We start from the raw sequence: 23,796 nt of genomic DNA on the forward strand, positions 1-23,796 counted from the left end.
TCCATTGTGGGGTGAATGCATCAGGCAATGGTCCTTTGTCCTTCCAAGCACTGTCTGTTAACATGCAAATGCCTTTTTCCAGCCACAGCTGATATGTTTAACAAGTCATTTTCTCGCTCCAGCAACAGTTTAAAACCAATGTTCATGACAAAATTAATGTGCCTCACTCTTAGCAGGTGGGGGCCGAGCATGACACCATTTTAATCCCCTACTTGTAACATTCTGATGTTCTAGTCCTCCTTAAATATGTGCGATATTATTAATCTGTTGTTCTTGACAACTGCTCTCAACTGGCTGCAGATATCCAGCTCCATGTTATCTCCACTGTTTGGTGGCTTGTAATATACACTGAGAATCGTGCATTTTGCCTTGCTATTTCTTAAGTCAATCCATATGGATTTTGTCTTAACTGTCTAGCTCATCCTTACTAGCACTGTGAAGAATTAGAATCAGAATGGTTTAGTTAGTCTAGTTGGGAGAGATTACTGAGTTTTCGGTAAGTTTTAATAATAACTAGTTTATTACATATTAGAGAACTATATACAGCTTTACACAAATATGTCTAACTCCACTGATGCCATGCTGCTTCTCCTTCAAGTCTTTTATGTGATCTCTTACATCATCGTAGTGGGAGGTGTTACTCACACTGTCCCAAACATTAACCCTTTCAAATCCTTATACATCTCCCCCCAAGTCTTTGTCCATATATTTTTTTGTACATTAATTTTGACCTTTACATACGACCCTATCTCCCCCCCAAGTCTCTGACTTCACAGATTCAGTCTATCAGGAGGCTTCATAACTCTCCCTGGTGTTGTTGTCAGACTCAGAAGATTAGTAGTCTTTCTCTGAACTCTTGTTTCTTGACTTGGACAGCCTTCATTGAGGTTTGTAGTATCTGGTGCTTTGTGAATTTCAGGTTCAACATCTGGTTCATCCAAATGTATAAGCGATTGATGTCTTTGATGACTAGCAACAAGATTTCTCCTGTTTCTTTTTATAAACCATGTGAATTATATACTAAATAACATCTCTGTTGATTTTCATCTCTCTGGACGATTACTCCTTCTCTGCCTGGTCTCGTACCCATACCTTTTCTCCTTCCATCAACTTGGGTAGGTTTCTGGTATGATATCTCCTGTTATAGTTATAAGCTTGTTGTTTTCGATAACACTTTTCTCTATCTTGAACTCTGATAATCCTAGACTTCTAGCCCTGGAAGTAATTTTTTGGTGGGATGAGAAATGTGTTCTAAGCTTCCTTTCCATCAACAGTTCTGATGCTGCTAATCCACATAGTAATGGAGTAGATCTGTAGTTTAGGAGTGCTGTTTGAAAATCTTATTCTTCTTTAAGAGTACTTTGATAGTTCTGACTCCTCGTTCAGCTTCACCATTATATTGAGGATATGTAGGGGAAACTGTAAGATGTACAAATCCACAGTTTTCCACCAAGTGCATAACGCAGTCGTTTGCAAACTGAGGACCATTAGCAGAAATAATCTGGCCAGGAATTCCATCTGTTGCAAAAAGCTCCATTAAAGGTCGAATGACTGTCTCAGTAGTCGTTGTGTACAAATGTTTGACTTCGATCAACCTGGAAAAATAATTAATATCAAGTAGAATCTTCATTTAACATGAATAAATCAATCCCCAGACATTCCCATGGTCTGGTTGGAAATTGGGTCGAACTAAGGGGTTCCCTCTGGTCTGGTCTGGTCTGTGCATTGTGCATTCCTGGAAAGTAGAATTTATTTCTTCAATATCTCTTGATATTCCCGGCTACCACAGGGATGACTGAGCCCATGCTCTGCATTTTGGGATAGCCATGTGGCTCTGGTGTATTTTCTCCAAGATGTCTGCCCGGAGTGAGACCGGAATCACCAGCCGCTTGTCATGTACCAGCAAATCACCCACAATAGTAAAGTGCTTTCTGTGCTCAAAGATGATTTTCATCATCTTATAACTGGGACGCTGCTGCAGTCAACCTTGCGTGCAATATTGGCAGATATGGATGCATTCCTTATCTTGTATCTGAGCATGACAAATTTCTTGGAGCTTTTTTGAGCTTGCTGGCCATTGTGATGCAGTGAACTGAGAATATGACTCAATTTCATAATGAAGTTAACATCCTGCTATGTAGGATGGTCAACAGTCACTCTGGACAATGCATCTGCTGTCATTTGCAGCTTGCCCTGTACATATACCGTTTCATACGTGAACCTCAGTAGCTTCAACCAGAATCTCTGGATTCTCGGAGGCATTCTAGTGAGTCCCCTTTCATCAAGTAAGGAAACTGGGGGTCTGTGGTCTGTCTCTAGGACGACCTTTAAGCCAATGATATAATGAGAACTTTTCGCAAGCCCACGTGACTGCGAGAGCTTCTTTCTCTATGATGGCATACCTCATCTCAGTCTCAGGCAATGCTAGAGACACATAATAAGTCGGGCTGCGACATCCATGCGGCCTTTCCTGAAAAAGGACTGTCCCCAACTCTGTAGATGAAGCATCTACTGCAACTGTAGTCAGTAGTGAGGGGTTATAATGCGCTAAGATATCTGGCGATAACAGCATTTCCTTGATCCTTTGAAATGCTTGCTCCTGACGTGCATTCCAACACCATGCGTGAGCTTTCCTTAATAGTTGTCTTAAGGATTTAGTAACTTGCACAAGATTGGGCAGAAATTTTGCCAACTAATTAACCGTTCCAAGGAATCACTGCAGATCATGGACAGGAACAGGAACTGGGAATTCACGAATGGCTCTCCTTTTGCGGGTCTGCCATTATGCCCTTGCTACTAATACTGTGTCCCGGGAAATCAATAGACGTTTGAGAATTCACACTTTTCATTAAGTGTCAGGCCGTTTTTTTGCAGATGATTCAAAACTGCTCTAACCCTCAGGTCATGTTCTTCAATGGATTCCTCATGGACTAAGATGTTGTCCAAATGGCCCTGGCGAATGTTTGACATAGTTCTTTGAAATATTTCCGGTGCTGATGTTATACCGAATGGTAAATGATTAAAACAAAATTTTCCGAACGAAGTAATCAAGGTTGTTTATAACCTTGACTTCTCATCCAACAGGAACTTGCCAAAAGCCACTTCTCGCGTCGAGCTTTGTGAACAAGGTACTTTTGGATAACTTTGCCAAATTTTCATCTACTGAGAACATCAGATGGATTTCTCTGGTTACAGCCTTATTGTTAAGTCTACACAAATATGAAGAGTACCATGAGGTTTAAGAACTGGAACCATTCCAGAACGCCAGTCTGTAGGCTCAGTGACAGCAAAAATGACTCCAATCCCGGTCATCTCTTCTAGCTGAAGTTGGACATGTTTCAATAGTGGGTCTGTTATCTTCCTAGGCATGAAAAGACATTACAGGTTTAGCATCTTTTCAGAAAGTAATACTATATTCGGTCTTAAGTCTTCAGAGACCAGTAAATAATTTCGGAAAACCTTTTGGAAGTGAATCCTGGATTCTTACTGCTTAACTTCTTTCACTTTCCTGCTAAGATTAAGCTCTATACGAGCTCTGCTACTTAAGAGAAAATTCTTGATTCTATAAAACATAGTCTTTCCAATATCTGCTTTCCCTTGACTTTCAGTTCAATCCCTCGTGGACCATGTAACTGAGTTTCTGGGTTGCAGGTAATGCGCTGATAACCACAGTTAGTTGTCTGATAAAACTGTTCTGCTTGCTCCAGTGTCTACTTTAAAGTTGGTGATATATCTGTTGACATATATATCTGTAGTCCAGAACGCATGATTAGGGTCACTGATTTCACCAAAGTAGTTTTCCAATTTTTCTTCTGATGGAGATTGTTCAACTTCATTAATAACTCTATGCATGAAGACTTTTCCTTTAGAATCTGTTAAAGGAGAGGTTTTACTTTGGTACATCTTCCCAAAATGGCTAACTTTCTTGCAGTGAAAGCATTATAGAATCATAGAATGATATTTTGCTTTGCATTTTCCCTTGCAAGTGTATCTCATTTTCTTTTACAATCCTGTGCTGAAGGAACCGTAGGTTTGCTGGAGGTTTCCTCAACCAAGATTTTCTTCACCTCACAGGATTGCTCTGTTCTACTTACAGACCTCTGATTGTCTCACCAGTTGTACTGCTGTGTCTAGGGTGATATCTTCCTTAGGCTGCAATAAATCTGATAGGGATTCATCAGCAATACCTACAACAATGCAGTTGCATATTAATTCTTTTAGGTCCCCATCTTTGCATCCTTCAACGAGTGTGTAAAGGTCATTAATAAAAGCATCAACCGGTTCACCTGGTTTCTGGATCCATCTGTTGAATTTTCTCTTTCGAATCACAGAACGGTTACAGCACAGGAGGCCATTCAGCCCACTGTGTCTGTGCTGGCTCTCTGCAAGAGTACTCACCTAGTCCCACTCCCCTGCCTTTCTAGAATTTTGTTGCTCCTTAGGTTGAAATAATTATCAAAGGCTTTTAAGACTTCTTCAAATTTATCTGATGTCTTATTAATGCCTTGTCTTGCAATAACATTGTCTGCTATTGCTCCTATGGAATAAAGTAATCTGTTGACTTGCTCTGCTTCAGACTTGCTGTCTAATTTTGAAGCAATTCTGTACCTCAAAAATATTTTTCTCAAAAGTGACCTATTTTGAGTTTGATTTGGTCCTTCCATGTGTCCAACCCTCTCCGATAGCATAAATTTAAGATCCATCGCTTTTCTAAACTTTCTAGGTAGATAACTTTGTTTTAAATTTTCTCTCCAGTATTGGAAGTTTTCTCATACTGCTCAGCTTTGCACTGGCTCTGGCTTCAGTCATCGTCTTTCCTTGGGAAATCTTTCTGCCAGGCTAGGTATTTATTTCTTAAATGCAGTTTTGCAGTGTTATTTCAATAATCTCTTCATTTCCTTCACTTGGAATATCGAGTTTTTGCAGCCGCTTTTTTTTCTGTTTTTTTCCTCTGCCTCGCAGTTGCCACATGTAATGGTGCCGACCTTGGATCCACCCTTAGCTTTCCCAGTGCTGCCTGCCTAGTGCGCCGTTGAGAATAATTTTCTACCTTTAAGCGTTGCTCATCAGACCGTTGCTTGGTTCTCTGACTCCAAGACTGCAATCACTGGACCAGAATTTTTCTTCCCCACAGACCACAGCACCTATGTGGTGCAGCATGAATGCCGCTGCAAGCGGACTTCCTGACTCTCTCTGCCTCCTCTTCATCCAGGGAGCAGCTCTGGAGCTCCTCACAGCCTCTGAATTTTGCAGTTTTCACAGAATCACAGAATAATACAGTGCAGAAGAGGCCCTTCGGCCCATCGAGTCTGCACCGATGCATTAAAGACACCTGACCTGTCTACCTAAGCCCATTTGCCAGCACTTGGCCCAAAGCCTTGAATGTTATGACGTGCCAAGTGCTCATCCAGGTACTTCTTAAAGGATGTGAGGCAACCCACCCTCCCAGGCAGGGCATTCCAGACCATCACCACCCTCTGGGTAAAAAAGTTCTTCCTCAAATCCCCCTTAAACCTCCCGCCCCTCACCTTAAACTGGTGACCCCTCGTAACTGGCCCTTCAACTAAGGGGAACAGCTGCTCCCTATCCACCCTGTCCATGCCCCTCAATCTTGTACACCTCGATCAGGTCACTCCTCAGTCTTCTCTGCTCCAGTGAAAACAACCCAAGCCTATCCAACCTCTCTTCATAGCTTAAATGTTCCATCCCAGGCACCATCCTGGTGAATCGCCTCTGCAGCCCTTCCAGTACAATCACATTCTTCCTATAATGTGGCGACCAGAATTGCACACTGTACTTCAGCTGTGGCCTTACCAAAGTTCTGTACAACTCCAACATGACCTCCCTGCTTTTGCAATCTATGCCTCAATTGATAAAGGCAAGTGTCCCATATGCCTTTTTCACCACCCTATTAACCTGCCCTTCTGCCTTCAATGATCTATGGACAAACACACCAAGGTCCCTTTGTTCCTCGGAACTTCCCAGTGTCAGGCCATTCATTGAATATTCCCGTGTCACATTACTCCTTCCAAAGTGGATCACCTCACACTTTTCAGCGTTAAATTCCATCTGCCACTTTTCTGCCCATTTGACCATCCCGTCTATATCTTCCTGTAACCTAAGACACTCCACCTCACTGTTAACCTCTCGGCCAATCTTTGTGTCATCCGCAAGCTTACTGATCCTACCCCCCACATTGTCATTTATATAAACGACATAGATGACTAACAATAGGGGACCCAGCACAGATCCCTGTGGTACGCCACTGGACACTGACTTCCAGTCATTAAAACAGCCGTCTGTCATCACTCTCTGTCTCCTGCAGCTAAGCCAATTTTAAATCCACCTTACCAAGTTACCCTGTATCCCATGTGGGACCTTGTCAAAGGCTTTGCTGAAATCCATATAAACTACATCAACTGCACTACCCTCATCTACACACCTGGTCACATGCTCAAAAAATTCAATCAAATTTGTTAGGCATGACCTCCCTCTGACAAAGCCATGCTGACTATTCCTAATCAAATTTTGCCTCTCCAACTGGAGATAGATTCTCTCCTTCAGAATTTTCTCCGAATGTTTCCCTGCCACTGACGTGAGACTCACTGGTCTGTAGTTCCCTGGCTTATCTCGACAACCTTTCTTAAATAGTGGGACCACATTAGCTGTTCTCCAGTCCTCTGGCACCTCCCCCGTGGCCAGAGAGGAATTAAAAATTAGGGCCAGAGCCCCTGCAATCTCCACCTTCGCCTCCCACAGCATCCTGGGACACAAATCGTCCGGACCTGGAGATTTGTCCACTTTTAAGCCTTCCAAAACCTCCAATACCTTATCACTCCCTATGACAATTTGCTCAAGAACCTCACAGTTTCTCTCTCTGAGTTCCATATCTACATCCTCATTCTCTTGGGTGAAGACAGATGTGAAGTATTCGTTCAACACTCTACCAATGTCATCTGGCTCCACCCACAAATTTCGCCCTTGGTCCCTAATGGGTCCTACTCTTTCCCTGGTTATCCTCTTCCCATTGATATAATTGTGGAATATCTTGGGATTTTCCTTACTTTTACCAGCCAGAGCTTTCTCATATCCCCTCTTTGCTCTCCTAATTGTTTTCTTAAGCTCCATCCTACACTTTCTGTATTCCACTAATGCTTCCATTGATTTGCTCTCCTTGTATTTGCTAAAAGCCTCTCTTTTCCTTCTCATCGTACCCTGAATGTTTCTGGTCATTCATGGTTTTCTGGGCTTGTTGCACCTACCTATTACCCTCGAGGGAACATGTTGGGCCTGTACCCCCCCCCCCCCCCATTTTCTTTTTGAATGCCCCCCCCACTGCTCTTCTGTAGATTTCCCGACAAGTAACTCTTTCCAGTCTACCTTGGCCAGATCCTGCCTTATTTTACTAAAATTCGCACTCCCCCAATCCAAAATCTTTTTTGCAACTTGTCTATTTCTTTCTCCATAACAAGCTTAAATTGTACCATGTTGTGGTCACTATCACCAAAATGCTCCCCCACCAGCACATCAACCATCTGTCCGGCTTCATCCTCCAGAATTAGGTCCAGCACTGCACCCTCCCTTGTTGGATCCTCTACTTATTGAGCTAAAAAGTTCTCCTATATACATTTTAAGAACTCCACTACATCTAAGCCCTTAACACGATGACTATCCCAATTAATGTTGGGAAAGTTGAAATCACCCAATATAATTACCCTATTATTTTTATACACCTTGGCAAATTGCGCACATATTTGCTCCTCAATTTCCCGCTGACTATCTGGGGGTCTATAATAAACACCTAGCAATGTGGCGGTCCCTTTTTTATTCCTAAACTCTACCCATTGAGCTTCATTTGATGCCCCCTCCAAGATATCATCTCTCCTTACTGCAGTAACTGATTCCCTAACTAATATTGCAATGCCCCCTCCTCTTTTACCCCCTCAAGATTCTATATCCCGGGATATTGAGCTGCCAATCCTGCACCTCCCTCAACCATGTCTCCGTGATGGTTACTATATCACAATTCCACAAATCTAAAACCCTCCCTCCTGCACCAACTCTTCAGCCACGCGTTCATCTGTGCTATTCTCCTACTTCTATACTCGCCGGCACGTGGCACTGGGAGTAATCCAGAGATTACAACACGAGAGGTCCTGCTTTTTAGTCTACTGCCTAATTCCCTGAATTCTTGATGCAGGACCTCATCCCTCTTTCTACCTATGTCATTGGCACCAACATGTACCATGACCTCTGCCTCATCACCCTCCCCATTTTGGTGCCACTTTTTTCAGGTCTAACTTTCCAACCTTCTTTTCAAAGTTTTCTGGGTGTTGTATGGCAAGAACCACCACTGTTCACCATGTCACATGTTTGGCTAGTCTAGCGAGGAGAGATTACGGAGTCTTCGGAAAGTTTTAACAATAACCAATTTATTACATATTAGAGAACTATATATAGCTTTACACAAGTATGACTAACTCCACAATGCCATACTGCTTCTCCTTCAAATTTCTCACTCATGTGATCTCTTACATCATCGAAGTGGGAGGTATTTGAGGGGGAGACGGTGGCGTGTGGTAATGTCACTAGACTAGTAATCCAGAGCCCAGGATAATTCTCTAGGAACATGGGTTCGAATCCCACCATGGCAGATGGTGAAATTTGAATTCAATTAATAAATCTGGAATTAAAAACTAGTCTAATTGGTGACCATGAAGCCATTGTCGATTGTTGTAAAAATCCAACTGTTTCACTAATATCCTTTAGGGAAAGAAATCTGCCGTCCTTACCTGGTCTGGCCTACACGTGACTCCACATCCACAGCAATGTGGTCAACTCTTAAATGCCCTCTGAAATAGCCTAGCAAGCTACTCAGTTCAAGGGCAATTAGGGATGGGCAATAAATGAAGGTCATGTTAGTCAGCAACACCAACATCCCATAAATGAAAAAAAAACTCACTATTCCAAACATTAACCCTTTCAAACTCTGATACTACATTCACTAGCAATTCAATTCTACTCTACTTTTTTCTCTTCTTAGCCCTCCCTAGATTGCCTGGTCATTGCTGTTTTTGGCGCTTTCCTTATCATTTAATATTTTGTCAGAGGTGTAATTTCACTTTTCATTTTGTGGATAAATCTGCAGTTTATTTCCAGTATTTTTTGCTTTGTTTCGTAGTTCTAGTTTTGTTTTTTTCTTTTTATATGTACTGCAAGTAGCTGATAAATTCAGAAGTGGGGGGAGGATGTGGGAGGAGATCGGAAGGGTCTGTGGGGTATCCGTTTGCAGTGGTGGGGGAAGCAGGCATACTGATCCAGCAGGTAAGTGGAAAGGTACTTCCCTCCTGGATCCAGCACTCCTCACCTCCCTTTAGCTGGTAGGCTTCCGAAGGCCCGGAAAACTTAGCTGGCCAGAGCTATATTTAAAATGGTGGTTAAATAGGAGGCACGTAACCTCATTATAATATTTATATTGTCAACCCATGTCCTACAAGTGGGTTGGTCGCCCACTCCGTCCTACCTTCGTTAAAACTGGAAGTGGGCAGGTTGAGATTGGGATGCAGAATTATCATTTTAACATCCCACCTGCCCCATACCCACCAGTTTTTAGAAGTTGAGAGAAAATGTTAACCTTTATGAAAACATAAGGGATGGGGGCAAGACTCATACTAGCAGTATTGGTGGACAAATAATCCATTATTGCATTCCATTACACATGACTACCTTTTCCTCAGAGGAATATATGGGCTTAAGTTATTCCTGTGGCTCATATCATGAAAAGATGAGAATCAACTGTAAGTTGTATTTTTGTGCGCTTGGGTGTTACTGTCAACTGCCATTATGCACAGCATATGAAGTTATGTTTTCTGTTGCATTCCACTTGTTAAAATGGAGGGACAGCTACATGAAGGGGTCCAGTCACATGAGCCAGAAGCCACCCATTTCAGCCTGCCTGGATTTGAAACAGTATCAGTTGAGGGAACAGCTCGTTCAAAAACACAGCTGCCTTGAAGCTGCATGAGGCCTTCCTGCAAGAAAGACAAACAGAAGCCACAGCCTGCAAAACAGCATGAAAAATCTGCTCTCTGCCAGTTTTCACTTTGCCAAAAGAGGGTGACATCAGACACTAAGCTACCTCAATTTATCTTCGAAAGTGCAAGCAGAAGAAAGCGTAAGGGAAGAAGTTTAGACGACTCCTACCTCCACTCGGCATTTTCAATCAGCTGACTCCAGTTTTGGACTTTGTTAATTGTCAAAACAGACTCTAGTTTCGACTGAAACCCCTGTTAGTTTGCAGTTAAACTATTTCCTATTTAGTAAATGTCCTTGCCCTTTTGATGCCTTTATCTTTCCTTGTATGTTTATGAACATGTGTTGCGAAGTTAATTCCCTCCTCAGTTTAAGTGCGTGTTAATAAACCCTACTTCTTTGCTTAAATTTAACAAGTGTTGTTGCGGTCCTCTACAAGTCAGGGTTCAAGGGAGAGAAATGTAATCACTGTTTGCTTACAGACAAGTTGTCAAAAGGACAGAGAAATTGGTTTAAAAAAAAATAAATAACTACCTCTGCGTAACACTCAGTTGAAGAAGTCAAAATGTAACTGAGCAGATTTAACAGAGTCTATGCCAAGCTAACAGAGGCAGGAATTACCCTCTGGGGTCAGGAAACTGATGTCGGTACCATTTCAGGGTTGCGACCCTGCCCCAGAGGGGCAAGGAGTGGTCACAGCCCGTGATTTTTGCAGAGGCAGGCTACTAATTGGCTGCAGGGCAGGTTGGGCGGCCAATTAGTGACCATGGGTGCAAGATGGAGGCTGGACTCTGCAATTGCAGGCCCCAGTTAGAGACATTACAGCAGCCATTAGTGTGGCTGCCATTTGAATGAAACAAATGGATACATCAGCAAGTCAGAGCTCTGCCACCCAAGACAAGGCTGCCTCTTGATTCTCCGATGCTGACCTCGAGGGCCTCCTTGAGGCTGTGAGGGAGAGGAGGGCGGTCCTCTTTCTGGAGGATGGAAGGAAAAGGCCACCCAGTGAAGCAAAGCTGACATGGTTGCAGGTGGCTGAGACCATCAGCAGCAGAAGTAGGAACTGGGTCGAGAGCCAGAAAAGGTTCAATAACCTTCTTCGCCTGGCAAGGTGGGTGCAATGCCAGATCCTGATGACAGGCCTCTGGGTATTCAACCTCCAGCAGACACTCCAGCTGTGGAGCATAAGGACGCATGCTACTTCTGAACATGGGAAGAATGAGTGTCCAGCGTACTTACTGACCTCTCAGCAAGGCCCAGAGCCATAGCACTGAGGACTTGTCAGCACTGGTATAAGCAGCTTCCTATGCCAATGAACCACTGGCACTGGTCAGGAAGGCCAGCAGTTCCTTATCTCTCTTTCTCGTCCTTGCAGGAGAAAAGGGCATATAATGCCAGGGAGAGGGCTCTGACTGGTGGAGGAGTTCCTATCTGCACATTGTCACTGCCATGGAGGATGGAGCCATGGAAATCGCAAGGGTGGCCTGACAGGTTGAGAGCATGAAAAGATATTGCACTCTGTAGATAAAGTGGGTGGAGTGCACTCCTCCCCATTCGACAGCAAAAGACTCAGCTGCACTGGGAAGACTCAGCAGTGTGGAGGCTTCTGCTCTCAAAGACTAGCTCTCATGATCACTTCTTGTGTCTCTCTCAGGTTCTGACCTGGAGGGGGAAATCGCTCGAGTCCTCTCACAAGAAACTGAGACAGCAGAGCCTGTCTTTGCATGTGATTAGATAGGGCGAACAGCGTGTCATGACTGAGCAGGAGGTGGTGAAACTGGCAAGTGTGGGTTGATGGCACACACAGCCATGCTCAGCTGGTCACAGATTCAGGGCATCGGGAGTCAAAAGAAAGGAAGCTCCACTCAGACCAACAGCAACAGATGTGTTCCCACATGTCAGCGTTCCCTGAGGCAGTGCAGGGAGAATGGAGGAGCCCATTCAGCTCATGCACACCACCATGGCTCAGAGTTTTGAATGTATGAGCTCCTCCAATGACAAGAGTGGTCAACCTTATGGCGAGCCATTTCAAAAAAAAATTCTTTCATGGGATGTAGGCGTTGCTGGTTTGGCCAGCATTTATTGTCCATCCCTAATTGCCCTGGAGAAGGTGGTGGTGAGCTGCCTTCTTGAACAGCTGCAGTCCATGTGAGGTAGGTACACTCACAATGCTGTTAGGAAGGGAGTTCCAGGATTTTGACCCAGCAACAGTGATATAGTTCCAAGTCAGGATGGTGTGTGACTTGGACGGGAACTTGCAGGTGGTGGTGTTCCCATGCATTTGCTGCCCTTGTCCTTCTAGTTGGTAGAGGTCACGGGTTTGGAAGGTGCTCTCTAAGGAGCCTTGGTGTGTTGCTGCAGTGCATCTTGTAGATGGTACACACTGCTGCCACTGTGCATCGGTGGTGGAGGGAATGAATGTTCGTGAATGGGGTGCCAATCAAGCGGGCTGCTTTGTCCTGGATGGTGTCGGGCTTCTTGAGTGTTGTTGGAGTTGCACCCATCCAGGCAAGTGGAGAGTATTCCATCACACTCCTGACTTGTGCCTTGTAGATGGTGGACAGGCTTTGGGGAGTCAGCAGGTGAGTTACTCGCCTCAGGATTCCTAGCTTCTGACCTGCTCTTGTAGCCACAGTACTTATATGGCTATTCCAGTTCAGTTTCTGGTCAATGGTAACCCCTAGGATGTTGATAGTGGGGGATTCAGCAATCGTAATGCCACTAAAGGTCAAGGGGAGATGGTTAGATTCTCTCTTGTTGGAGATGGTCATTGCCTGGCACTTGCGTGGCACAAATGTTACTTGCCACTGATCAGCCCAAGCCTGGACACACTGTCATACTCAGAATGCATGCCTTGCTCTGTAGCATTGATTGTTCAGTGGCACTGATGGCGCAAAGATGTTTGGAATGGATGCCCGTTGCACTCCAAAAGGTACCAAGGGCAGTCACCAAAGAGAACAAGGGTTCCACCCCTGAAAGGATGCCATCATCATCATGAGCCTCCTTGGCCCCTCTGAACATAAGAAATAGGAGCAGGAGTAGACCATATGGCCCATCAAGCCTGCCCCACCATTCAATATGATCATCGTTGATCTTGGGCATCAACTCCACTTTCCCACCTGTTCCCCATTTACCTTGATACCCTGAGACACCAAAATGCTGTCTATTCCAACCTGAAATATATTCAACGATGGAGCATCCACTACCCTCTGAAATAGAGAACTCCAAAGAATCACAACCCTTTGAGTGAAGAAATTTCTCCTTATCTCAGTCCTCAGTGATTGGCTCCTTATCCTGAGACTGTGCCCCCGTGTTTTAAATTCCTCAACTAGGGGAAACGACATCTCAATATCAACCCTGTCAAACCCCTTCTGAATCTAAGTTTCAATGAGATCACCTCTCATTCCTCTAAACTCCATAGAATCTAGCCCTAATTTACTCAGCCTCTCATAATAGGACAACCCTCTAATCCCAGGGACCAATCTAGTGAACCTTCGCTGTGCTGCATCCAATGCAAGCATATCCTTCCTTAAATATGGAGACCAAAACTGCACACAGTACTCCAGGTGTGGTCTCACCAAAGCCCTGTACAACTGCAGCAAGACTTCTTTATTCTTGAACTCCAATCCCCTTGCAATAAAGACCAACATACTCTTTGTTTTCCTAATTGCTTGCTGTACCTGTATGCCAATTTTCTTTGTTCCTTGTAGAGTACACCCAAGTCTCTCTGAACATCAACATTTATAAGTTTCACACTTTTTACAAAATATTCTGTTCTTCTATTCTTATGACCAAAGTGAATAATGTTATGACCAGGTGAGAAAGCTGTCTAGGGGTCCCTCTCAGCCTTCACCTGATCTTACTGTAACAGGGTTTAATTTTAAACATACCGTGTTTTGAGCTCGCCCTTGGTGAATCCTTGTTCACCGCTTTCCAATTATAAGGCAAATAAATGAGCAAAAACAGGCTCTTATATTTAAAGAAGAAAAGTGAAATTTATTAAACTTAAACTCTAATTCGGTTAACGCCTACGGATATGCGACGCGCCCACGCTAGCATGCATATGCAATACACACATGCAGATAGGAACAGAAAGGAGAATAAAAAATACAGTGGAGAAGTTTGAGGCAATATCTGAAGAGTTTGTTACGGTTCTTCGAGTTCACTGTAGAGTCCTTTTGTAGGTAGTTCTTGCTTTTCGTTGGGACCCAGTATTCTTCTTAAACCTTGTTCTCTCCTGGGGTTCATGTGTCTTCAATGGATTCTGGTGAGAAAGAGATGGGAGCAGACAGAAGAGGAGGTCTGCTTCAGTCCAGGAGCCAAGAGCTTTCTCTCTTCAAACACGGTTTCTCCAATTTAAAACTTCCCAAGTTGGCCAGCATGTGACCGATGGGTTTGACCAAGTCTCTTCTGTGTATTGTTTGGGAGCAGGGGATAGCTCCTTTGTTCCAACACCATCTGCTAATATGCAAAAATGTCTTTCTGGCTTGGGGGGGGCGGTGGCGCCCTGGCAATTCCTTGTATCTGGCCTTTTCTTCCCAGCAACAATTTGAAGTTTGATGTCCATGTGGTAAAATTAATGTACCTCATTCTTGGCAGGTGGGGGCCTACATGACAATAAGCTTATACTCCATCTGCCACCTTGTTGCCCACTCAATTAACCTGTCTATATCTATTTGCAGCCTCTGTGTCCTCTCCACAGCTTGAATTTCCACTTAACTTTGTATCATTAGCAAACTAAGATGTATTACTCTCTGCCTCTTTGTCTAAGTCATTCATATAGACCTTAAATAGCTGAGGACCCTGCATTGATCCTTGTGACACACCTCTAGTCGCAGCCTGCCAAACTGAAAATGCCCCATTTATGCCTACTCTGCTCCCTGTCTATTAACCAATCCTCTATCCATGCCACATGGGCGCAATCGATGATGCCCTGCACCTGCGGGCATCCAACGATGGAGGCGAATCCCACTGTCCTTTGTGCCTGCAAGGCCCCATCCGTTTCAAATTGTATATAATATCCAGCTCTTGCAAACAGCACATCAGTGACCTTTGAGATGCAGTGGTGTGCAGCCACTTGCGAGACGTGAGCAAGGTCCACTGCTGATCCTTGGAAAGAGCCAGAGGTGAACAAGTTCAAGGGACTTTGATGGCTTCTGGCAGGACATGGACAGCAGTACTGTGAGGTGTGATGTCTTCCACAGCATGGGCACAAATCTCAGTGAGCATTTGCTTGGACAGACACAGTCTGTTTCTCTGACATGTCCAGGTACCTCAGTCTTTGGCTCTTCCGTGTCCTCTGTCCTCCTCATGCCCGGGGCTCTGCCTCTGCCACTGAGGATGTTGATCCTCATTGCCACTGGACCCAATATCTTGAGAATTGTGCTCTCATTACCAGCTGTTACTCGCTTGCGCTCAGCTGCACTCACAATAGTCTCTGGAACTCTAACCACCTCCCCTTATCTCCCCGCGATGCCAGCTGGGTCACGACCCCCTGCACTGCCCGAGGGTGCACAGAGTACTCTCGCTGCAACCTCTACACACCCTGTGTGCCAATGGCTGAGGGCCCCTCTCAATCGCGCTCCCTTTAATGGGCCCTACCTGATACCAAGGTGCGGCCATGACTGGCTCTCTGCCATGTCGCTGCCTCCACGCACCTACCGTCCCTGATCCAGTGTGCAAACCGTGCAGCCCATCAAAATACCAAACTGCCCCTCAACGAGCTGCCAATGAGCTCAATTAACATTAATTGGTCTCATTCCCAAATCGGGTGCGTTTCCAGGGTCCACCTTCCCCCATCCTAAGGAAAATTGCCAGCGGCAGGAACATCAATATGAAACTGGCACAACAGCGGACTGTGCTATTTTTAGCGCCTGCCCAGCTCTGTTCCTATTCCCATCGGGACCTAAAGATCCTGCCCAGATTTCAGTTCAGGTTTGCAGTTGGGTTCCTACAACCCTTAGACCATGTTATCCAACGATCCCAATTAGAAAATACAAACATTTATAGATATTGTGTGAAGACTTGATATGGTTTGATTGTAATGTCCCCAAACAGCCGAAAAGCATGCCACCAAATACTGTCTGTAGTCACAATTTGAGAGTAAATTCACATGTAAAGTATCAGAGGGCTGTTGGTACCCATGGACCAACACTCCAGAAGCTGTCGACAGCTTCAAGAGTGGAAAGGAGAGAAAACTGGCAAAGAAATTAGAAAGGACGCAAATATGTTTTCGCAGGTTTTTTTTTGATTGTACAGGACTGCTTTTAAACTTACAGGACGCTAAACCAGGACATGGATATGCCAGATTCTAATCTTAGGTCGGGATTTTAGTGGATCTTCTAAAGGGTTGCACCTACTTCTGACCCTTAAAAGGCCAATAATGGTGAGAAAGAACAAAAACTTTAAATTAACAGGAGTTCCCATCCCTCAGTAAGTCCAGGCATACCATGCCACCAAATGATCTAAGTGAGCACCACCTGATGCTGACCTGGGTCACTGAATAAATATGTAGAAATCAAAATGGCACCCTTACAAAGGGGGCAGTTGGGGCACATGGATATTCTTTCCAAGAGTGTGGAAAGAGGGTGAAAGCAACACCCAGCTACTCCTCTCCCTGTAACCACTAAGTTGTGCGAGACTTTCTGGCATGTTGGGGCAGGTAGGCATTCTTAGGTATATCCTTAGCAGCACGGGAATCTACTGTTAAAACTGGAGACCTCTCCAACCCCATGACCTTTCAAACGGACACAGTGGGCCGACTGGTCTCCTTCTGTGCCTCAAATTTTTCTATGTTTTTATGTGAGTGACAAAGGTCCAGGTGGCTGTATCCTATTACTTGCAAGGCCAGTGCCCTGCCTACAACCCTCCACCGATAGATTTTCATTCCCCATTTATTAGCTACGAAATTAGTGAGGAATTCTGATTACTGGACAGACAATACTGAAAGCTTAGCCCTTCAATAACACTGCTCCATGGAAACAGAATTCTCACAAAATCAAATATGCCCTATTGTACCCATTTTCCTATAATGAACAGTCAAAGCTTAAACATGGGACAAAGACCAATCATACACAAAATATAGTACAGGATGTAGTTTGCAGCAGTTACATTTGGGACAAGAATGTTTACAGTGCCAAGTAATATAATCAATTATTTACAACATTCTTTTCACATTCTAGTTTTTTTTTGCACAGCTATTAGAAAGGAAATTAAGGGTACATACTTTTATGGTTTTTGTTAAAAATTATGTTAAGGATTCTATGTTGCCTGTAGATTTTCTTGCACTTTTCAGATGAATGATCTTTTTTCTCTATTTAGTCTGTTATTCTTTAACAGTATTATAGCAGAACATGATTAATTGTCGCTTTTGACAGTAAAGCTGAAAAGCTCATGTCTAGTTGAATATCAATGCAACACATGGTTTTTTTCTTCATCAAAAAATAATTCCCTAGGTTCTTTCATGTTGCTTCAATGATTTCAGAAACAGGCACAGACTTGTACAAACAAGCAACTATGTACCTTGGTAGCCAAAAACAATTATACTTCACTAAACAATATTCAGTGTCTCCTGCAATTAATTTAATTAAGTATTACCAAAATGTATAGAAAACTAAAATGCTGGTTTGAATTTAGTTATCTTTTTAACATGTATTAATTCCTTGAAGATGTACAAGAAAACAAATCAGGCATTCTATTTCCTATATAATTCTTTTCAATCAGTGATGTCATGCAGGCCCCCACCTGCCAAGAATGAGGCACATTAATTTCACCACATGAACATTGATTTTGAAACTGTTACTAGAGTAAAGAAAGAACTTGCTTTAAAAAAAAACCAGACCCTTGACTACAGGGACATTTGCATAGTAACAGACAGTACTTGGAAAGGATGAGGGGGCCACTCCCTGCTCCACTTTAATCCATAATGGACTTTTGATTACCAGATGTTGAAGGTGGAGAAACTAGCATTCCAGGTTGACAGCTAAGATGCTCCCAATACACAGAAGAGACCTGGTCAAACCAGTCAAGTGACCACCTGTTGGCCTACGAGGGGAGTTTTAAATTGGAGAAACAGTGTTTGAGGACAGAAAAGCTTTGCTCCTGGACTGGGAACATCTCCCTCCTGTCTTGTCTCATCGCCTTCTCATGAAACTGAAGGCCCACTGAAGACACATGAACCCCAAGAGAGAGAAGTCTTCTACAGTGAACGAGGCTTAAGAATACTGGGCCCCAACAGAAAGCAAGATCTACCTACAAGCAAGAACTACAGCGAGCTTGCAGCACAGTAACAAAAACCCCTCTTCAGAAATTGCCTCAAACCTCTCTATTTTTCTTCTGCTCTTTTCTGTCTCTATTTGCATATGCGTACCACATATGCATGCTAGCGTGGGGCGCGGCATGTATCTGTAGGCGTTAACTGAATTAGAGGTTAAGTTTAAATAAATTTCACTTTTCTTCTTTAAACCTAAGAAAGCCTGTTTGTGCTCATTTCTTTGCCTTATAATTGGAAAGCGGTGAACAAGGATTCATCAAGGGGGAGCTCAAAACACTATTTAAAATTAAACCCTGTTACAGTAAGACCAGGTGAAGGCTATAAGGGACCCCCAGACACCTTGCTCACCTGGTCACAACAGAAATTTGGGTGCTAGCATCTGGAATTGACCCACAGACAAACAAGAGAAATTGGAAGTGGGAAGCCAAATTGTTCCCAATCAAAAAAAAGCAAGATTTCAATACAGGTTTTCTTGCGGTTGTGTGTGATTAATACGAATGTCTGCAACTGAAGCGAGTAGCTCTCCAAGCCAGGATGAAGTAACATGGGATAAGTTAAAAGCACTGTCTATGGAGGAGTTGAGAAAAATGGCTGAGCAGTGTGGGATCACTGAACGTGGCAAGGCTAGGAAGTCTTAACTCCTAAGGCTAGTGGCCAATCATTTTTCCCTTCAATCTGAAGAAGCGGAAACAATGTTAGAAGTAGACCCCGACAGCGTATTGTTCGCAAAGATACAATTGGAACAAAAGAAACTTGAACTAGAAGACAGGGAAAGAGAAAGAGAAATGGAATGACAGGAAGAAGAGAAAGAGACAGGAAAGAGAGAGAGAGAGAGAGAGAGGCAGGAGAGGGAGAGAAAAAGCACACTTGACATGCAAGATATGTACTTTTCAAATAAAAGCTTTTAACTTACATGCAGAAATGCTATTATTGTCAATAAGCATAAATGGAATTAAAAACATGATTACCAGGGTTTTAAACACTAAAGATAACTAATAACATTAAATCAATAATTAGAAGCACCATTCATTGAGCCAGCAGAAAGCTACGTTTGCAAAAGACATTGAGAATGGATGAGAGATCGTGGCTGGGGGAGACTGACATCACAATTGGGGATCTCAAAAGCAGACCAGACAAACAGGTTGGGAGCAATTTTCTCTTTGAACGTAGGTGGAAAACTGGTGGTTGTGGATCAGCTATTTAATTTCAACCAGACGAAATAGGCATTAACAGGATTGTTAGACTTATCATCCCATTAACAATGCTGCCATTGTTATAAGGGTTGTCCCTTGGACACTTGCCAGTGCCTGGCTCTTTACTATACAAATTAGAGTTCTATGATGTAGTTAACACTTCGATTACAAGTTTAAGGGTGAAATGGCTGAGAGAGATCCGCCAACGTATCTTCCCATTGAGGCCGTCTAACTGTAGTACCGAAAGAGACCACTGATGGATGCTCCAAAAATGGCAACAAAAGAGTTTTTGGATTAACCTTTAGTCGAGCCAGGATGACCACACAAGTACAGTGGTTTGCTACCAGCCCAGGTTTGCCCCTCTCCATTTTGCCTCTTCCTAACAGGAGCGACCTGAAGGCCAGCACTCTCTGAGCTGCCTGATATGTTGCCGATCCAAAGCCAGCTACTTGCAATGGGGTGCCTGTTTGGGATATGCAGCTCACTGACAACACAGAACCGTCAGCAGAAACAAGTGGATGGCCCAGACATCTGCTAGTTAAAATGTATCCCACTCTGAATTTTTTGATCAGGGAAAATTTTGATATGGAGGAGGTTAACATTTTTTTTTTTAACACTCATCAATATACCATGACTGTGGTTCAGTTTTGATTTAAAAGAATGTAAAAGAAATAGAGAATAGTGCTCCCTTGAGTTAAATGCACATTAAAAAAATGAACATGTCAGATCTTTGAAATGTGAACATGGCAGGAATTGGGGCTGGAAACTCAGACTTTCAGCAGGAACTAGCATTACTATTTAGCCTATCTTCCTAGACAGTAATTTGTGATAACTCACTGGCACTCCAGTAATTCAGTAACTGAATTTCTAAAGACTAACATTCAGCTGTAACTAAGGAAACTATAGACCTCTAAAATGTGTACAGTGTTCATATTTCTTCTGTAAACCACAATGCACCTTTAATGGTTTAACTGGACAGGGAAAAAGAAAGCTGACGCAATCTGACCAGACTGGGTTGGGTTACATTCAGTACATACAGGCCCAGTACTTATTTCAAAGCAACAGGGATCTGTCACATAATGATAGCCTATCTATTCACCAGAAAAGGTAAATTTTTTTCACTCTGTCAAATGCAGTTTTCTGAGTCATCATAACTTACTAGGCTTTTAATCTATCACACCAGTTAGATCAATCCATCATTCACTACAGTAACGGAGGTGTTAAATGCACCTATTCCGTTGCAACTGAGAGATTTTTCTTCCTGGAAAAGGAAAGCACTGTGGTAATGATAGCAGGTGTGAATACCATGGCTGCCATGACTATTTGATTACTATGAGCACTGATCACACCCTTTATTGTGGATCTTTTGAAATCCAGACAGAACTAATGTAAAGAATTGAAAAGACTCAATTGCAGGTTTTCTTCCAACTAACTGTCAAATTATTCAAGGCTCAAGCTTCAGAACACAAGATACAAGCTACAAGTTCCTCTCAGATGTAAACTGTCTTGCAATCCATCCTTTGTGAAGGTCACAATCCTGCTTTAACACGCAATGGTGTGGAAATTTCCAATAAGTCATACTGACACTACCCAAATTTTCAACACTACAATAAATCTAGTTGAGTAAAATTATGGCAACTGAATGTTGCAATAAATAAATTCAGTCACTGTTGGCCAGATCATCTCTTTGCTCCGTACATCAGTAGCACTGCAAATGTTAGACAAAAACAAAGTGCTGGAAATATTCAGCAGGTCTGGCAGCAGCTGTGGGAGAGAGAAGCAAAGTTAACGTTTCAGGTCTGTGACCTTTCATTTTTCGTTCTGAAACGTTAACTCTACTTCTCTCTCCACAGATGCTGCCAGACCTGCTGAGTATTTCCAATATTTTCTGTTGTTATTTCAAATTTCCAGCATCTGTAGTATTTTGTTTTTATTTTACTGCAGATGTTAGGGTTTTTGCTTTCCATTCATATGTATACATGATCAAATAACTCAAAAATTCCATGTAAAGTCTGATCAAGATACAGGAACACTTACAAACTTTAAACTATCCCCAATATCAGAAGATATATATAGTATAAATGTTTTCTTTTAAAAGGATACACTGAAGAATAAACTAAATTATAGGGAGCAATTTTTTAAAAAGTACTTTGTTCTTTTACCTGTGGTGACCCGAATGTTTCACTCCTTTTATGTGCCCGATCCCTTTACATCCTGGAGTAGGACATCCTCCTTGTTCAGAAGCTTCCACCAAGTCTAATGGGCCTATTTGCATGAAAAAACCAACTGTTAAATCTGCCATGTGTCAAGCAACACTTTTAACAGTGCAGGTAACATGCAAGTATCACAAAGTTTATATTTTGACCAAGTTAGTTAAAAACGCGCACACGCACTTCTTAAATCAAAAGCAGGAACTCTAGCTGATCTTCCTCCCTGTAAATCAGAGGCATTGGGTCACTTATAGCTCACCCACTGTTTAGGAGGCTGGAGATTAAAGCTGAGACCTTCCTGTTCTCTATGGACCAGTTGCTCATTTGATTCTTTTGTTGAGCTGTTTGGAAAACTACACGATGCCATGTTCAAGATTAGGGCACTGTCTGGCACCATATACCAGGCATTTGGGAACACAATCTTTCATCCATCCTCACTATATATACTTTGTTCTTTGGAAGTATATCTCAGTTCTTTTGAAAGGTGACAGCAAGAGAAGAACTGATTTGATATGACCAACATGGAACAAAAAGCTAGCTCCGTGTTTGAGGCAGGTAAAATAGAGTATCGAGGAACTGAAAGAACAAATTATTGGGCAGGATTACCGAGCCCCACCAGGTGCAAGTACTGAGGTGGATGGGGCCCAAATGAACCAGCCAGCATTCCAGTTTCTTGGCCCCGTTCCCAGTGCTAGCCATTTTTACCAAGGTGAGTTTGGGGCCAGCAGGGCTACCCACCCCCACGCAGCAGGTAGCAAACCTGGCTTAAGAGCCTTGTTAACTTCAATTAAAGGAAGCCAACTAGAATTTTCCAGTCAGCTTCCAGTTTCTTGAATTGATGGGGAGCACTTTAACCGGCTGGAGTGGGCAGCCAGCAGCAGGCTGGGGAGCCAGTGCTCCAGGCGAGTCTATATACTCTCTTTGTCTGTCTGGGTGCAGGCAAAGATTGCATTGCAGGGGCTTTCTTCCCATCCCCAAGTGGTGGCCTGGCTACTGTATGTTTTTTTAAATAATTTTTAAAACAAGTTGGTGAGATGGCGCCTCCACGTTGAAGCACCCTCTCAGTTATTTATCATCTTTGCAGGCTGCTGCTCCTCTCAAGCTGGAAGGCCTCTGATTTGCATTTCAGCTTTTAGAGCCCACCAGCCACCTTTAATTGGACAGGGGCAGCAGTGTGTACCATATACAAGGTGCACTGCAGCAACTCACCATGCCAGTTAAGGGGCGCCTCCATGAAAATCCTGAAGTGCGCCCGTTTCCCCGCCCCGGGGCCGAGTTCGGGACCTGGAAACAATCCCAAGTCCTGTTTCCCGCTCAGAGAGAGAAAATACAGCCCATTGTTTCTGCAGGTTTAACTACATTTAAACAACTAAGGTTGTATGACCTAATGTTCTTTTACCATTCATTTAAACACTATACACAAATGAATGCCAAACACTCGTAAAAATGCACATAAATGGGAAGCTCCATAAGCTCACATTGATACCAGCTTGTGCTAGAAAATGTGATAATTTAGCGGCTTAACTTAAGTAAACGATGCTTCATAAAAGCATACAAGTTATTTCATGCACATGTCTTATAGGTAATATAATAGGAATTCTTTGTGCTTCTGGCCAAAGAAGCTATAACTGTAGTCGAATACGATTAGATTTTTCCCAGTAGATTGTATCAGCTAAAGGATGATTTAAAGAAGTGTTTTGCTTCCTGTGATGTCAGCCATAATCAGTGTCTTTCTGGTTCCTAACTGAGTATCAGCCAATGATGCTGAAGAAGGAGTTTACACTAATATTGATGATTCAGTCACCCAATAATATTTTGCTCCATGCCAGCTGGTACTCTGAAATACTTTAGCGACAGTCTTTTGGCTTATGCAGGTTGCGAAGGGGATACACAAATTCCAGATGCCCTTGAAGTCTTCTTCCAGCTCAAACCATGCACCTTACCACCACAATACTGCTAAGCTTCTCACTGTTTGCCTAGTCAGTACCGCCCTAGCTGTTAGGGCACTGCCATACATTGTCACCTGGAGCTGAGTGCGAAGAACCCCATCCAGCTTTCAGTGAATGCTACAACACTGGACAGTCAATTA

General features: G+C 43.3%; 1 protein-coding gene across 7 annotated transcripts in view; it reads right to left on the reverse strand.

Annotated features, from left to right (window-relative positions):
* Positions 1-23,796, reverse strand: part of l3mbtl3 (L3MBTL histone methyl-lysine binding protein 3) — a 188,813-nt gene that overhangs the window by 74,094 nt on the left and 90,923 nt on the right. For all 7 annotated transcript variants that reach the window (XM_068025130.1, XM_068025140.1, XM_068025119.1 and 4 more), the window contains one exon: positions 21,660-21,762. In XM_068025130.1, coding sequence (XP_067881231.1) covers positions 21,660-21,762 — 103 coding nt within the window. The remainder of the gene's footprint in view (positions 1-21,659; positions 21,763-23,796) is intronic.

This window comes from Heterodontus francisci, chromosome 3 (assembly GCF_036365525.1).
Source record: "Heterodontus francisci isolate sHetFra1 chromosome 3, sHetFra1.hap1, whole genome shotgun sequence".
Lineage (NCBI taxonomy): Eukaryota > Metazoa > Chordata > Chondrichthyes > Heterodontiformes > Heterodontidae > Heterodontus > Heterodontus francisci.